Source organism: Rhineura floridana, chromosome 3, assembly GCF_030035675.1.
Source record: "Rhineura floridana isolate rRhiFlo1 chromosome 3, rRhiFlo1.hap2, whole genome shotgun sequence".
Lineage (NCBI taxonomy): Eukaryota > Metazoa > Chordata > Lepidosauria > Squamata > Rhineuridae > Rhineura > Rhineura floridana.
Genome location: NC_084482.1, coordinates 2,158,992 through 2,175,499, shown reverse-complemented (window position 1 = coordinate 2,175,499; position 16,508 = coordinate 2,158,992). Strand labels below are relative to the sequence as shown.

At 49.0% G+C, this 16,508-nt stretch overlaps 1 protein-coding gene across 5 annotated transcripts in view; it reads right to left on the bottom strand.

Moving 5' to 3' along the window:
- Window positions 1-16,508, bottom strand: part of MAST1 (microtubule associated serine/threonine kinase 1) — a 136,869-nt gene that overhangs the window by 5,772 nt on the left and 114,589 nt on the right. For 4 of the 5 annotated variants that reach the window (XM_061613772.1, XM_061613776.1, XM_061613771.1 and 1 more), the window contains 11 exons: window positions 10,464-10,629; window positions 10,003-10,104; window positions 9,557-9,679; window positions 8,390-8,499; window positions 6,649-6,812; window positions 5,467-5,735; window positions 2,632-2,835; window positions 1,010-1,239; window positions 684-806; window positions 445-581; window positions 138-325 (listed from right to left, as the gene is read on the bottom strand). In XM_061613772.1, coding sequence (XP_061469756.1) covers window positions 138-325; window positions 445-581; window positions 684-806; window positions 1,010-1,239; window positions 2,632-2,835; window positions 5,467-5,735; window positions 6,649-6,812; window positions 8,390-8,499; window positions 9,557-9,679; window positions 10,003-10,104; window positions 10,464-10,629 — 1,816 coding nt within the window. The remainder of the gene's footprint in view (window positions 1-137; window positions 326-444; window positions 582-683; window positions 807-1,009; window positions 1,240-2,631; window positions 2,836-5,466; window positions 5,736-6,648; window positions 6,813-8,389; window positions 8,500-9,556; window positions 9,680-10,002; window positions 10,105-10,463; window positions 10,630-16,508) is intronic. The other variant, XM_061613773.1, reaches the window with a different exon arrangement.

Sequence of the window (16,508 nt, the reverse complement as noted above, 5' to 3'; positions counted from 1 at the left end):
TCACTCAATTCGGTCTTTACTCCCTTCTAGGGGAAGGAGAAGCAAGTCCAACCTTCCCATAAGGTCACCTTAGGAGCAATTGTCCCGCCATCACCCTGACCTCTCCCCGCCACCCCCACCCGTCTTAGACTTCCTACCTAGGTAGGCGGAGTCAGGTGTGGAGCGCAGGCTTTGGGTGGGTGAGCGTGCCCCCAGGCCATGAGTGGGTGAGCCAGGCAAGCTGTCGCTGGAGGAGAGTGAGCGGTTCAGTGATGACAAGCTGCGGCTGGTGTGCAGTAGGTTGGACTGCTTGGTGATCTTGCGGAAGAGGGAGCTGCGCTTCTTACTGCCAGAGAAGGAAGGAAAGTGGTTAACCGAGAGACAAGGATCCTGCAATACTCTCAATGCCTCTTGCCTCAACAGTGCTCTTCTTCCCTCCTCTTTGCCTCTCACTGTGCGCCTCACCTCTCCTGCCCTTCTTTGCTGGTGCTCCTCTTGTTCCTCCGGGCCATCTTGGACTTGTAGCTGCTCTTGCGGGCTGGCCCAATCCGGATGGAGGTGTTCTCAAAGGGTGTGGTGGTCACTATCACCTTGTTCCCACTCTAGGGGAGAGGAAGGGAAGCTGGCTGTGGCACAGTGGCAAAAGCACTTTGCCCCAGCCCCACCAAAGACTCAGAGCATTGGCTGCCCCGCTCCACACTGACCTTCAGGATGAGTTCCACCACCTCAGTGTGCACCAGCCCATGCACTGGCTCCCCATTGACATGGGTAATGAGGTCTCCTGCGCACAGACCCGCCTCATGAGCTGGACCACTTTCCTCCACGTGCTGCCAGGGAAGAGCACAAGAGAGAAGACATCAAGGCTCTTCTGCCCCATTTGTCCACAGTGCACCGAGCTTCAGCCCTGCAAGGGTCCTTGCCTGCAGTGTTTGTCCCGTTAGGCTCCCTCTGCACCGAGGCAGGCAAGCCAGGTGTAGGATGCTTTCCCACAATGCACTAGTAACCCTGTCCTCCTAGCAGGCCGGCTTACCCAGACAATGTGATGCACACTGTAGACATCGCTGTCCCCCATGTACACCCGGATGGCACGCAGTGTGAAGCCGTACTTCTTCCCCGAACGCTGGATAGTAATGGGAGAGCGAAGGCTGGTGACGGCTGGCGAATAATCCCGGGATGGTGAGGAATCCCGGGATGATGGGTTAGAAGAGAGTGACCGGGGGGACATTGGGCTGGCCAGGGGGGAGCTGCTGTGCTGTTCCACTGCAGAGAGAGATGGGGGGGGGGAGAGGAACAGGAAATGAAAGGGTAAGCAAAAAGCCCTCCACAGCGTCATGGGACAAGCACACAATAGCACCTCTTGCTCCCAGAACAGGAGTCCTGGCTCCCAGCCTCCCCTGCTCTAGCCCCTGGTCACTCTCTGGGCTCTGCATCCAGCTTCACGGAGGCCTCCTATTATGTTCAGTCATTTCCCAGGACTTTTGCCAGCGATGGAACAGTACAGAACCTATGACATGGAAGGGCTACGCTAAGGTAAAGCCAAGGGGCTGCGGTTTGGGGAGCAGTGCATCAGGGTGGGTGCCAAGCAGGGCAGAGCGAAGTGCTGTTCTCTTAAGCTAGGGGTGGGGAACGCTTAGATCTTCAGATAGCGTCGGGCTACACATTTCTATAGTCAATGACCAGTGGCCATGCTGATGGCGGATGTGGTGAGTTAGAGCCCAGCACCATCTGCAGGGCCACAGGTTCCCCACCCCTGGTTTAAGCACATGGTATCGACCACTATCACAAAGAGGCAACTGCAAGGGCCTGTGTGTATGGTGCAATTGCCGCCCTGGGCTCCTGCTGGGAGGAAGGGCGGGATATAAATCAAATAATAAATAAATAAAAAAATTTCAAGCTACAGATTTCAAGCATTTTTTTAGGCACAACATTCAACTTCCCAAGAGCCTCCATTTTCATTTAAAATAAAAGCAAGTTTGTAGCCCTTGTGGTGGAAATATAACCTTGAGTGTGTGTGGTCAATGCCTGCTTAAAATTCAGAAGCATAACTATATAAGATTCCCAGTAGTCAGAGAGATGGGGTCCTCAGCACCTTGAAAACTACTTTCCGTCTCTGTAAATAGCAGAAGCAGAACAAACTATGTAAAACAGCAGAAGTTGCAAAATCTAAACCATGCAGAGTAAGATGTATCAAGCAAATATGCTTAATTTGTGCATGTTGCAGAGTTCAATTTTTCTTGTGGCAGACTTTTTTTTAATTGCACAATACACACAGCCCCGTTAGATGTACCAAAGGGTGGGTATGGCATGCAGGGGGGAGAGAAAGAGATCTGCTTGGTTGTTATGTTGTGAATGGATGAAGCCTGCAGTGGGCTGTGCTGATTCCTCTTGGGTCTGTCTTCAGGGACTGGGCAGCCTTGATCAGGATGCAGCCCATGGGAACAAGCCCATTTGATGGAAGAGGAGCAATTCTGTGCAAGGGTGGCTGGCAGGCATGGACAATACAGAAGGGGGGTTAGGATGCTCTCTCTGGTGAACAGCCTGGTGCCACTGGGGGTAGGGGTGCACGCGTGGGGGGAGTAGTCAGGCTCAAAGTGGGATGCTGTTCCTATTCGGGGTCAGTGCAGGGGGGCAAGAGGAGGAGGAGGGCCGTACCTGTGGGGACAATGACGGACAGTGCGGTAGCTGAGGCAGATTTGATGACCTTGCCCCCTGTGCGGGAGCTGCGCTTCTCGGCTGTGGAGTCCCCTGAGAGCTGCTGGTGCCGGGCCCGACGCAGCACCAGGTCATTGGTGGCTTTGGGGGCTGATGGGTCCAGCTCCTTTGGGGGCTGTAGCTCACCCGCTTTTGATTTATCGCCTATTGGGGAGTGGAGAGAGAGGGATGATGACGCAGGCCCTACATCGCAGGACCACACTCCAGGGACCCGCCTTCAAAGAAGGGCCATCCGGCAGAGAGGCACCGCCCCAGGAACTGCCCCCCCACTACCACCCCAGAGGATACCAGACACGCCGGCCAAAGGTTCATCTCTCCTCTTCTTCACAGAGATGGCGGATGTCTCATCATTCAGGGTAATCCCGCCAGTCTATACCTTCTCAATACAAAGCTGGGGAAATGGGGTGCCGGGGGAAATTTCAGTGCACCACAGTGTAGCTCAGACACCTAGGTCCAAGCCCCAGCGCAGTCACCAAACTCACATGAAGGATGTGAAAAGGAACAAGAAAATGATTACTACACCTGCTATTGCTATTGCCAAGCTGGTAGACCTCATGACGGGCAATCCAATTCCATGGACTGGATGAAGTGCAGGCTGGGGGGCTGTGCAGCTGAAGCCATGCACTTAGATGCTTGGGCTGCAAGACCTTGCCACAGGAATTACCCTTTTCCTTTGCCTATTAGACACGGCCAACACCTTGAATGTCATGCAAAGGGAGGGGGAGAGGATCTGCGTCTCACCTGCTCTAAGAGCACCAGACAGGATGGGTAAAATCACCAAGGGTCAGAAAGCAGCTGGGGAACCTTTCAGTCTGACCCTATGCACTCCTGACAGTCATACCTCGCCTCAAAGGGCTGTGTTCTGAATGTATGACTCTTATAAAGTTAGGATTTTCAAGACATCTGCACCATGCAACCTCAGACAAACACAGGAAAAACCTAGTTTTCAATCTAGCTCTCCGGAGATGTTACTCTACACTCCAAAGTCAGAACAGAAAGAACTGCAGCATTTACTCTGTTTTAAATCTGAGGATTTTCCAGAGCCCTTGAGTGCTTACAGCGGATGGGGTGGAAACAGGGTTGGGCTCTGCAGTGGCAACCAAAGCACTGAATGGTAGAGAGAAGCTTGTTGTACGCAGGCAGGGAGCAGCAGATAGGTCCAGCACCAGCAGGCGGCCAGGCTGGGCACAGGCCGAGGGCCCCTGTGGCTGACAAGGGTCCTTACAGCTGGGGCTGGGCTGGTGTAACTTCCACTCCGCAATCCATGCTAGCATCAGGTCGTGGAGTGTATGACCTGTGACCCGATGCTGGCGCACATCACACAGCAGGAACCACCCTTCCCAGGCAACACCCCCTGCCACTAGTGCAGGCGGCTGTGCCACTTCCAGCACCACGTCACCACAACAGCATGCACGTACTTGCTATCATTCAAGATGATGGCAGTGGCTTCAACAAGCCCCTGCCATCTTGGATGATGGCAGGTATGTACACTCAGGGCACTAACATGACCGGGCCTATTTAAGCTCCCAGTGGTGGTAGAGGCACCGTGTCACTGCCTCCTTCAAGGGCTTGCTGCAGTCTGGAGTGAATGTCTCAGGCAGCGGCGAGCAATGATCTTCCCACATGACTACATTGTATTTGTAGCACTGCTCTGCCACTAGTAGCCCCAGTCCAGGACTGGGAAGAAGGGAGTCTTTTTGCCATTTTTAAAAAAACACGGGGAGAAGAATGTACACCTGCATTGGCATGGGGGAAGTGTGCAACCTCTCAAAAATGCAATTACAAAAGAATAGTGTGCCTCCTCCCAAATAAAGAAGTTGGGAAGAGAAAAAAAAAAAAAAAAGGTTAACGCAATGGTGGGATATGGCTGCAGGGAAGGGGCAGTTGCCTTTTGGGGAGGGCCTTTTGAAAGGGCTTCACGGCTGCTCCCCTTTCCTTCTGTGGCACAGTGGGGCAGGACTTCTTCAACACATAAACAAACCAACTGTTACAAAGATGACACTGGTAGAGGCAGGAAGAGAGTTGTGTCACTCATTGCCACAGAGCCATCACTACCATGAAGCAACCGTTTCAAGTGGTAAATTTTGGGAGCCATTAAGGGTGGCCAAGTGAGAGACAGGCAGATCTGACCCATGAGTCACAATTCACCAGGAAATTTTCCTGTGCAAGCTTACAGAAATGACTGATGGCTACGCAAGAGTGGAATTATTTGTGGGTGAGCACTCTAAAGGCCTGTATCAAATATAATGAGTCATACTCCTTATAGCATTTTCACAGCAGCAAAACCTTGCAGCTCTTTAATGTTGGGAAATTTCAATTTCCCTGCAGTAGATGGGAGAATAGACATTTGGATCCTCTCCAAGAACAGGACCACCTGCAACAACAGTGCATCTGTTGTGCAATACCAACTAGTAAGGTCCTCGGAGACCAAATGTACTCTTGAGAATTGCCTTAAAATGAAAGCCTGAGTGCTTGGAGCCACTAAGTGATGATTTAAGGGACCTGGGGTGCACTGTCCCCTACTCCAAGAGGCGTGTGGTCTCTCTGACCCAGAATGCATCTCCTCGCTAGAGGCTGGAAGGGAGAGGACTTTTGCCCTGGGAAACAGATGTAAAAAGAGAGGTGATGTACTGGATGTACAATCTGTTCAGGTTGTAAAATGCACAAGTCATGTAATAAACAAATTGGGCCTCCAACTATAGCATCTTCTTGTAACCTGCCAAAGTGAGGGCTTTCTGAAATAGACCATCCTGCCTCATTTTAGCCATTACTCACCTACGTCAGTCTCTACAGTGGGAGGGCCCCGTCCAGCATCTCCGGCTGCCCCTTCCTTGCTCTCCTTGCCTTCAGCTTGTGGTGTGGGCCCCATGGACCCATTTTCCCCAGGAGCCTTCACAGGCCCCTTGCCAGGAATCTCAGTATCAGTTTCCAGTGTCACAGCAAAACGGCTGGTGTCCATCAAGGCTGAGAAGCGACGGCGTGCACCCAAGGGGGGGCTGGAATCACTCTCGGTGTAGGATGACTCTGAGGCAGAGAGCCGCTTCCTGCGAGGCAGAAAACAAGCAAGCTGGCTAGGCCTCAAACATTGGAAGCTAGGGCCACAACCAAAGTATCAGTCAGGGCTTGAATCATTAGGACTTAGAGCCACACAATTCATTTTTATTAGGGCTGTAATTGGTACACAATCAACCACATCTAAAACAGGGATGAGAAGCCTGTGGCCCTCCAGGTTGTTGCTGGACTACAACTCCTGTCATCCCTGACCACTGGCCATGTTGGCTGGGGCTGAAGGGGACTGGCTTCCAGTAACATCTGGAGGGCCACAGGTTTCCCACACCTGAACTACAGCTTCAGTTGATTCAGTTTTAGTAAATGAGGAGAAATTTTGTTAGGGCTGCAACTTAACAGCACAAGATTTTTTAAAAATGGTTGTGCATCTAAAGTGTTGTTATAATAAGGAATGAAAAAATAATATTTTAAAGATGATCTTCCCTCCTGAGAATGAGAGATAGCAATTGTTTATTAAACTTAATGTAATCCCATACTTTCTTCAGTACCTCACCTATAATGCACCTGCACCGAGCTTTTGGTAATACAAAAACATATTTAAATTTAACAGCTGAATTGATTAATGCACTGGTTAGACAGATGGTGAGCTTCCAAGCATCCTGTAAATCAGTTGACATTTCTAGTTGTCACTGCTCAGTCCTCAGGACACACGAGATAACATTAGAGAAAGGATTTGCTTTTCCTCAACACTAACAGCAGCTAAGGGGTAGAGGCCTGGAAGACGCCATGCCCCACATTGACCTCTTTGAACTGAAGTAACAATGGATGGAGAAGCCTCACCTCCTCCGTCTCCACATTTCCAAATATCTGTTGCCTCCTCCAGGTCTGGGGAGAGGGAGAGGGGGTGGGGTGAGCAGGCATGGCTGCAGTGCACAAAGTGGGACTCACATTTCTGGGGAGTTGGTCCGCCAGCTTTTCTCCCGAAGAGTGAAGCTGCCCAAACTTTCCCGTTTGCCAGGCTTCTCATCCTTGTGCTTGTTGCTCTGGTCCCTCTTGGTGACACCTGGAGTCTTCTGCTCGTGCTGCGACAGGTGCTCCATGCTGCTGTACACCTGGGGAAGTGGAGGGGGAGCAGGCAAGGCAGGAAAGGTGAGAAATGTGACAGACACATGCCATATGGACCCACCTACTTATTTCCAACAATGACAGATAGCTTTTCACCATAGATGATTGCAAAGTGGTTTACACAATCATCAATAGAACAACCTATCAATCAAAATAATATAATATTTAAAACAAAAATCACAGGTAAAAACCTGTTCAATAAATAGGCAATAAACTGGCCCCTAATGATGCACACTCAAAACATCTTACATAGAGGAGGGATATAACAACAAAAGCAAGTCACAGTGCACACAGGGCCATCCAAAGATGGTGTCTGAGATGGAAAATCTGAATGGCTCCCCAGCCGCCAAGAACTAACATGGGGCACTGCTGTGCTCTTAACCCTTTCCCATCCTTCAGTTCTCCCCTGAAAATCCCCCCTGCCCTTTAGGCAAATCCAAATACAGTGTTTTCACCAGTCAGGCTTACTTCCAGTTTCAGCTCCCGTCTGGAGGGCAGTGAGGAGATAGTCTTAGAAAGGTGTGAATGTGGAGAATTGGCGAATGCAGGAGAGTTTAAGCATCACATCCCTCCTGTCAATTGTCCCCTGAAAGTATCCTCTACCCCATGCCATCCCCACGTTAGCTCAATGCACACAGAACTTGGAGACATTGCTTCTACCCTGGTGAGAAAGTGTGCATAGGGTTGGGCTGTTGGTGACAATCCCCTATCCATGCACACTTAGCTGCCTCCTACAGAGATACACCATGCCTATGGCCCATACATTTATGAAGCAATTTAGATGAGCATCCTCCCTACTCCCCAACACACTCCATTCATACTCTGCCTCCTACTCACACTGTACTCCAAAACCAGAAGCATAGTGGCAAATTCAGAAGGGCAGGGTCCCTTCATGTTAGTCACAGCCACACACCCTCCTCTCTTTTTTGCTGTGGGGTTGAGAATGAGATCCTTGTTAATGCCTTTTCCCGCAATGACCGACACGCCTAGGAGCCAATAGGCAGGAAAGAGTGTTAGCTACTGAGAAGAGTCTTCTCAGTGGCTGACTCACCTTCTTTCACTCTAATTGGCTCTAATCAGCAAGAAAAAATAAAGAAGCATGTAAGAAGACACTACTCAGTGGCTAATACACCCCTTTCTTACTGATTGGCTTGTAACATACTGGAGATATATACGGACGCTGCAGAGACCCTGCTCCTAAAAAAGTAAAGGGTCAAAGATCCCCCAAGCTCCCAGACGACCACACCCCTGTCCCAAACACAAGCAACCGTTTGGAGAGGGCAAACTGGTGATGACAATGATGATGAAGACCGCAGCATGTTATAGCACAGCCAAAGTAGCATACTTAGCAACCCTGATGAGTACGCCGGTAGCATTACCCTCTATTCTGCAAAAGAGGAGGGCTGAGGCAAAGAGAGAGCAATGGCTTGCCTACGGGTATCTTGTGAGATCTGAACGGCGGGCTTTTGAGCTCACCCTCCACAGCCACCACATCACACCATCTCTCAAGTGTTGTAAAAAAACCCAGCAATTAAAATTAAATGCAGCAGGTGAGGGCTCTCACCTTGCTGAACCTGGGAGAACAAGATGAAAACTGTCGTATCTCCACTGGTTCATCTTCAGTTGTGTCATCTTCATCATATGAATTAATGTGGTGGTAACGATCGGAGCGCGCTGGAAAGAGAAACATCAGCTCATGGACCATGCACAGACCGGGGCAGCAGAGCTTGTTTCTCCCTCGGCCTGGCCTCAAGCGGCTAGAAAGAGGGAAAAGTCACAGAGGCAACTGCTGCCCTGCACCCAAGTGAATGATCTCACTACGTACAAGAAGGAAACTTAAAACAACAACCACAAACAGCCTCTCCCTCTGCACCTCCCATCCTCTTGCTGCTGGACAACACACACAGGTATGGGAAAACCCTAACACGTCCCCCTTCTCTCCTAGAATTTAGCTGCCATGGTCACCTCAGAGAAAGGGTGGGGAATCTCCTTCAGCCTGAGGGCTGGATCCAGAACTGGCTCACCCACTGCAGACCATTTTGGGAGATGGGTGGGACCACCCGCCTGTCAATCACCTGATGTGACTGATACAGCATTTTCCAAAGTTGTGGGGCGCCTCCCTCTTGTTCTCTTATCATTTGTTATAGTTCATTAGGATCAAACTGGACATTAAATGTGCCTTACTATTTAACATGTTATGTTATTAGCATGCATTTAACATACATCTTTTTAAAAATGCAATAGCAGCTGGGGGGAGGGGTGCTGATCATTGGGATTGCCAGGCAGGGAGAGGGACGGTAGCCCCATCACTGGCGCCTAGGAAGCTGCCTTATACAGAGTCAGGCCACTGGCTCATCTAGCTCAGTACTGTGTACACTGATTGGCAGTGCCTCATCCAGGGTTGCAGGCAGGGGTCTTCCCCAGTGCTAGCTGGAGGTGCCTGGGGACAGGGTGGAACTCAGGACCTTCAGCAGCAAGCGTGCACTCTGCCATTGAACTATGGCCCTTTCCTCCCCCTGTGATGGTCCTGGTGTGAATTATTCCTCTGAAGCTGCTGTTTGCATTGGAAATCCCCCATTGGGGTGGCTGGGGTCTCTCTTAGCTGTGTAGGAAGCAAGAAGAAAGGATGAAGAGAGCAGTGGAAAGGGGAGCAGGTCACTAGTCTCAGCCTTACTCCATTTGATAAAGGGAAATATTCTGGGGGGAAAGGGAAAGAAGGGTTAACACTTGCTGTCAAAGTAGCTGGTGTCTTCCTCAGACTCCAGGTGAGGGATGAACTCTGCTTTCTGCCTCAGAAGTCCGTTCCAGTCCAAATCTTTGAAAAATGCATGCTGTTTCACTTCATAGGCGCCACCTGAAAAAACAATATATGTACTGGGGGTTTGCTGCCCTCTGCTGGACAAAACTATAAATCATACTAGGGATGGTGGGGGTCTTGCCTAGAAATTTGTGATGCTGCTGCCAGACAGGGACTTTGGGGAAAGGGGTGGAGTGGGGCAGGGGGGTGGGGACATGTACTGAGCGCTCTGTTTAGGGAATGTTGATAGGGACCTGTCAAGGCCACAATCTGATGTTCCAGGTTGCAACATTTCTGAAGAAGCTGGGGGCAGGACTACCCCCTCCCTCTTTCTGGATTGGATCACACTGAAGCCCCCCTACCCCCTCACTTGTCCTTACCTGCCCCCAGGCGGAGGAGAGGGTTGGTCTGTAGGAGGCAGGAGATGAGATGCTGAGCGTCTGCTGGGAGGGCCTCCTCCCCTTCTGGCCACAAGATGTCATCTGGAAGCAGACGGACAAAGAGAAGCTGTTGCAGTTTGCTGGTGCTGGCAGTAGCAGCTGGGAAGGGCTAGGGTGGGCAGAAGGGCCTCTCCTCAATGGGGAGATTATTATAACAGTTTTAATTGTTATGGCTGCAGCCACACCTACTTTCTGACAACCATGCTCGTATTCCAAGCATTATCCCCACATAAAAAACAGCCCACAGAGCCCAACAACTTCAGCTCCATCTCAATGCTTCACGCACAGTTTCATGATGCCCTCTGTACATTTTTCTCCCCACCTAAGTCAGAGCTCGCCCCCATTCAACCCCTGGGCTCATAACTGGATCACCATGAACAAAACACCTGCCCTTCACATACCAGTGATGACCTGGCCAAAGAGCTCCTCGGGAGTGTCTCCAAAGAACGGCACGCAGCCCACCAGGAACTCATACAGGATGATGCCCATAGCCCACCAGTCCACTGGCTTCCCATAGCCTTGGCGAAGGATCACTTCAGGAGCAATGTATTCGGGAGTCCCACACACCTGTCAAGACACCTTCAGCTAGCACAGATATTGGCCCACTGAGTCCCAGGTATCCCACCCAGGGGTGTAGTTGTTTAGGGTCCCGGGGGTCTTAGACCCCTTATTCTTGGGGGAGCAAGGTCCCAGCCAGGGCCCTATGTCTCCAGCGACCTACAAGCCAATCAGTATGACAGGGAAGTGTGTTAGCCACTGATAAGAATATTCTAGCATGTTTTCTTGTCGTTTTCTGCTGATTGGAGCCAATCAGAGTGAAAGGAGGTGAGTCAGCCACTGAGAAGATGCTTCTCAGTAGCTAACACACTCCCCTTTCACCCTGATTGGCTCCTAGGAACATCTGTTATTGTGAGAGAAGGCACAGACAGGAAGGACTGAGGAGACGACAACAGAGAGCAAGCAAGCAAGCGAGTGAGGGGTCGTAGCATTACTATAATGAAGGGACCCTGCACTTCTGAATTTGTCACTACACCAGGAGCATACCAAAAGGGGTGCGGGGGGTGCGGCCCGCCCCAGGTGCCAACAATAAGGGGGTGCATTGTCTCATTTCGATGACCGTGCTTAGCTAGTGTTTGCTCCGCCAGCTGCTTGTCTTGCCAGCCTGCACTGCTTGTGCACGAACTGCCTTCGTGTCCTCTCCTTCCCTCCATTACTGCGCAGTCAATTCACACCACTGAGCGGCATGCGAGCAAGGAGTGTGTGTGGTGTGAATGTGTTAAGAGAAGAGGCCGGCTGGGCTTGTTTAAGCTCCAGTGCCTCTTCCTCCCGACACCCGACCTGCCCTCTTTTGTCAGTAGAAGTACTACGGAAAAAGGCTAGAGCGAAGTGTCTCCAGGCAAAACAGGAAAGGGAGAGATATACCTGTTTCTAGCTGCAGACGGGCGTCTGTGTTTGAAGAGGGAAAGCTGTTCCCACTCTTTTCTACTCTGCAGCAGGAGAAGCTGGGGCATCACTTTACTGTGCAACAGGAGCTGAAAGCCTCCTGGCTGCTTGCTAAGAGATGCAGCAAGCATCGCTGGTGCTTCTTTACCCACCCACCCAAGCCATTTTTTGGTTGGGGGGGTGAGTCACAGGGCTTCCCTGCTTGGCAGCTAGTCTTGAGTTATAAAACATTAAGGAACCTTTGTGGGTGTCTAATCTGAGTTTGTTCAGAGTTTAGAAAAGTTACTTTTTTGAACTACAACTCCCATCAGCCCAATCCAGTGGCCATGCTGGCTGGGGCTGATGGGAGTTGTAGTTCAAAAAAAGTAACTTTTCCAAGCTCTGTCTTGTTGAGGCATATATTTAGGGCCCAATATTGCCACTCCTTTCCTTTCACAGTTGGTTTTTGGCGTGCATTCTCCCCTCCACCAGCTCCTTTGTTCCTCTAGTTGTGTCCCTCTATTGGTCAGAAAGCATTTACTGTATTAAAGAAACTAGGCCTGTCCTTCCTCCCTTTTTTACTCTGTGTCCCTGTTTTGGATAGGGAGCCGTTAAAGGAGTAACTTGCCCCCAAATATTTCTAAATATTTCTAAATATTTCTTTATTTATTATTTTACTGCATTTGCATCCCACCTTTTCTCCAAGGAGCTCAAGGTGGCCTACGTAGTTCTCCCCCTCCTCATTTAATCTCCACAACAACTCTGTGAGGTGGGTTAGGCTGAGTGGGGATTCAAACCCTGCTCTCCCAGATCCTAGTCCAACATTCAAACTCTCCTGTTGACCAGACATAGCTTTTGATTAACTGTGCCACAACTGGGCTTGCACCCATATTTTTGTTCCTGCAGCTTTGATTTTGTTCCCTGTCTTCTTGGAGCTATTTGCTTAATTAGAGTTTTAATAAGAACATAAGAACATAAGAAGAGCCTGCTGGATCAGGCCAGTGGCCCATCTAGTCCAGCATCCTGTTCTCACAGTGGCCAACCAGGTGCCTGGGGGAAGCCCGCAAGCAGGACCCGAGTGCAAGAACACTCCCCTCCTGAGGCTTCCGGCAACTGGTTTTCAGAAGCATTCTGCCTCTGACTAGGGTGGCAGAGCACAGCCATCATGGCTAGTAGCCATTGATAGCCCTGTCCTCCATGAATTTGTCTAATCTTCTTTTAAAGCCATCCAAGAAGATTAAAGAATAAGAGTTATATCCCCTGATGGGAAAGTCAATGATGATGATGATAATGATGATGATGATGATGATGATGATAGAACAGAAGTGCTTGCCTGCTTTGACTTTATATATAAGTTGTGGCTTGTTGGGAGGGTTGTACATTTAATAAGAGTTCTATCCCCTGTTGGGAAAGGTGGTGGCCAAGGGATGATAATGATGATGATGATACATTGAATAAGGAAGTGCCTGCCTGCAAGCAGAGTCACCTTTGATTTTATTAATAGTGTGGCTTCTTCAAGTCATTATATTAGGAGATGTTATAATTCATCAATATCCATACACTATAATTATATATTGGTTAATCATCAATTAGGGTACCCGTACCAACATGAAACGACATCGACCCAGTGGACCTCAACAAAGAAAAATTAAAAAAGCAAAAGAGGAGGCAACTGAGGCAATGTCTGGATCTATTTTGAAATATGTAGGGCTGAAAGACGACAATGAATCATCTTCTATAAGCACTGATAATGAGGAAGAGAAAGGAAATGTTTGCAAGAGACTGAGTCAACACCCACAGGATAAAAAAAATGATGGAGAAGAAAGAGACGCTAGTAAAGACCAAGACCAAGACTTTGATGAAGAAGAGGCGATGAATGATATTTTAATTTATTCTGATATCGCTGCTTGCCAATACCGGTTCCAGACGACTTGAGAGTTAATCTGGTTAAGAGGGGAAGTGAACCTCTTCAGAGTAAAGATGGACCTTTCTCTGCAGTTCAATGAGAAGAAGAAAAGAGCAAAGGAGGCAACTTCATGGTTTTATAAATCTTTACCAAATGGCAAAAAAGTGTTGAGAACTTGGATGGTCTTTTCGAAATAAAAAAATTGTTTGTTTTGCTTTTGCTGCAGACTCTTTGCAGATAATGAGACAAAAGCTGGAACATCCAGCTTTATAACTGGCTTTAAAACCTGGTGGAAATTAAATCCTAAAGTCCTTGAACATGAGATATCTGAACAACATCTCTCCTGCTTAGAAAAATGGAAGACCTTTGACTGAAACTCCAAAAAACTATTGTTAAAACCCATCAAGTGGAAATGGATAAAGAGAGAAAAAAATGGAGAGACATTTTACATCGTCTTTTGGATGTAATTATGTTTTTGGCCAAACAAAACCTTCCTTTCCGTGGTCACAGAGAGGATATGTCATCAGCAAAGAAAGGAAATTTTTTGGAGTTGGTAGAATTACTCTCAAATTACGACCCAATTTTGAAGGAACATTTTGTAAAAATTAAACATGCTATTCCTTCTGAAGGGAGATTGATTTCACACTTATCTCTAAAAATTCAAAATGAATTCATTCATCTTCTGGGAAATTACATCAAAGAAAAAATAGTGGCAGATATTAAAAAAGCAAAATACTTTGGAATTCTTTTTGATAGCACTCCCGATGTTTCACACACTGATCAAATGTGTGAAGTGATCAGATACGTCCATATTGAAGATAGTAAAGTTGAAATAAAGGAATCATTCTTGGGCTTCTTTCCTATTTATGAGAAGACTGCTGCTGAACTCACAGAAGAGCTCTTGAAACAACTGGATAGTGTCAGGCCCAGGATGCGACTCAGGAACCAGACCAGAGGTTGCAGTTAATTCGTGTTTTATTAGAGTAATGTCCAACAAAGACTGCGCTTTCTCATGAAGCAATACAGGGATACAGGTCCTGCGACATTGGGAGAAAGTTGACAGAGCAAGGGGCTGCTTCCCGCCTGTTCTTTAAGAAGGGGCTAAACGGGCGCGCAACCTTTCGCTCCTCCTTAACTCCCCCTCAGGTACTGCCCGCCTTCCCCCCCTTCTCTCCTGTCTTTTCAACCGTCTGCGTGTGCGTGGTGAGGGGGGAGGCATCACCTCCTCCTCTTCTGAAGTGTCCGATTCCCCTATGGGTGATAAAGGAGAGGCTGAGGGTAAACCATCTCTCCGCCTTTCTGCTGTGATCAGCCCTCCCTCTTGCTCTGAGCTGCGGAGAAGGGAGGGCCTGGGAATGTCTGGGGGGGATTCTAAAACTTCAAGGCTCTCAGGCTCCCCGTTGCTAGGCAACCCTATCTCTGGCATGTCCTCTGTTTCGGCTTCGCTCCACAGAGGGTAAGTTCCTCCCTCCTCCCTCTGCCAGCCATTTGAATCCTCTTCTGACAACCCCCCAGGAGCCCAGCTCATCCTCCCGACACCATCCCCCTTCTCAAGCTGTGCCCCCCTCCCCCTGTCCGGCTTGGGGCGGTGAGGAAAACGTTGATGGAAAAGTTTTACTAACTCTGGAGCATGCACATCATCATCTGCATTTTCCCATGATCTGTCAGCCACTCCATAGCCCTTCCAGTGAATCAAATACTGCAGCTTGTGGCGTCTGATCCTGGAATCCAAGATTTCCTCAACTTCAAACTCAAGCTGCTCATTTATCAGGAGTGGGGACCCAGGAGGCTCCTCCGGCCGCAGCTCACTGGGAGGGGCGGCTTTCGTCAAGAGGGATCGATGAAACACAGGATGTATTTTAAACGTGTCAGGTAGCTTCAGCCGGTACGCCACAGGATTAATTTGAGTTTCTATTTCAAAAGGACCCACCCTTTTGTCTTGTAATTTTCTACATTTGCCCGGCATCTGGAGGAAACGGGTGGACAGCCATACCTGGTCTCCTGGTTGAAGGGGGGGGGGCTCCTTCCTGTGCAGGTCAGCAACTCGCTTGTACTCTGTTTTGGCTTCGTTTAACTACTGTTTCAGTGTTTGTTGCGCCGCTTGCAATTCTTTTAGGAAGTCCTCAGCTGCCGGTACCAGCATTCCTTCTGAGCTGCTTGGAAAGACTTTAGGATGGAATCCATAATTCGCGAAGAATGGGGTTTGTTGAGTGCTGGAGTGTAGAGAATTGTTGTAGGCGAACTCTGCAAAATGCAAATATGATACCCAGTCAGTCTGTTGATAGGACACATAACTTCTTAAATATCTTTCCAAAACGGCGTTCAAGCGTTCCGTTTGCCCATCTGTCTGGGGGTGATGGGCGGAGGAGAGTTTTAATTCCGTCTGCAACTGTTTCCACATTGCTCTCCAAAATTTGGCTGTGAACTGAGTTCCTCGGTCTGAGACTACACTGTTTGGCAACCCATGCAGTCGGTAGACTTCTTTGATGAATAACTTGGCCGTTTCCTTAGCCTCTAAGGCCCCTGCACAAGGGAGGAAATGCGCCATTTTGGTGAGTAGATCTACCACGACTAAAACGGATGTCATTCCTTGGGATTTGGGTAGATCAGTTATAAAATCCATGGAGAGATCCTTCCAGGGTTCATGTGGGACAAGTAGCGGTTGTAACAGTCCTGCTGGTTTTCCTGTTTGTGTTTTTGTCCGCAGACAGACAGAACAGGACTTTACATAGCTTTCAATATCCCTACGCATTTTAGGCCACCAGAAGTCCTTGGCCACGTTCTGAATGGTCTTGTAAATCCCAAAGTGTCCCGCTGTGATGGAATCATGGCACTGGCGTAGGATTCTGAGCCTTAATTCTCCTTCTGGCACATATCTGGCTGTTTTGAACCATAATAGTCCATTCCTCCAGTGAAAGGTTACTTTTGAGTCTTGACTTTGTCCCGTCTCCTGCCCATATTTTAGTATGTCTGCATCTTCTCGTTGTGCCTTTTTGAGTTCCTCTTCCCACGAAGACTGGCATGATCCCAACATTAATTTCTCTGGCGGGATCACGTACTGAGGCTGGTCCTCGGATTCACTTTCTTTGTACTGTGGCTGTCTGGATAAGGCATCAGC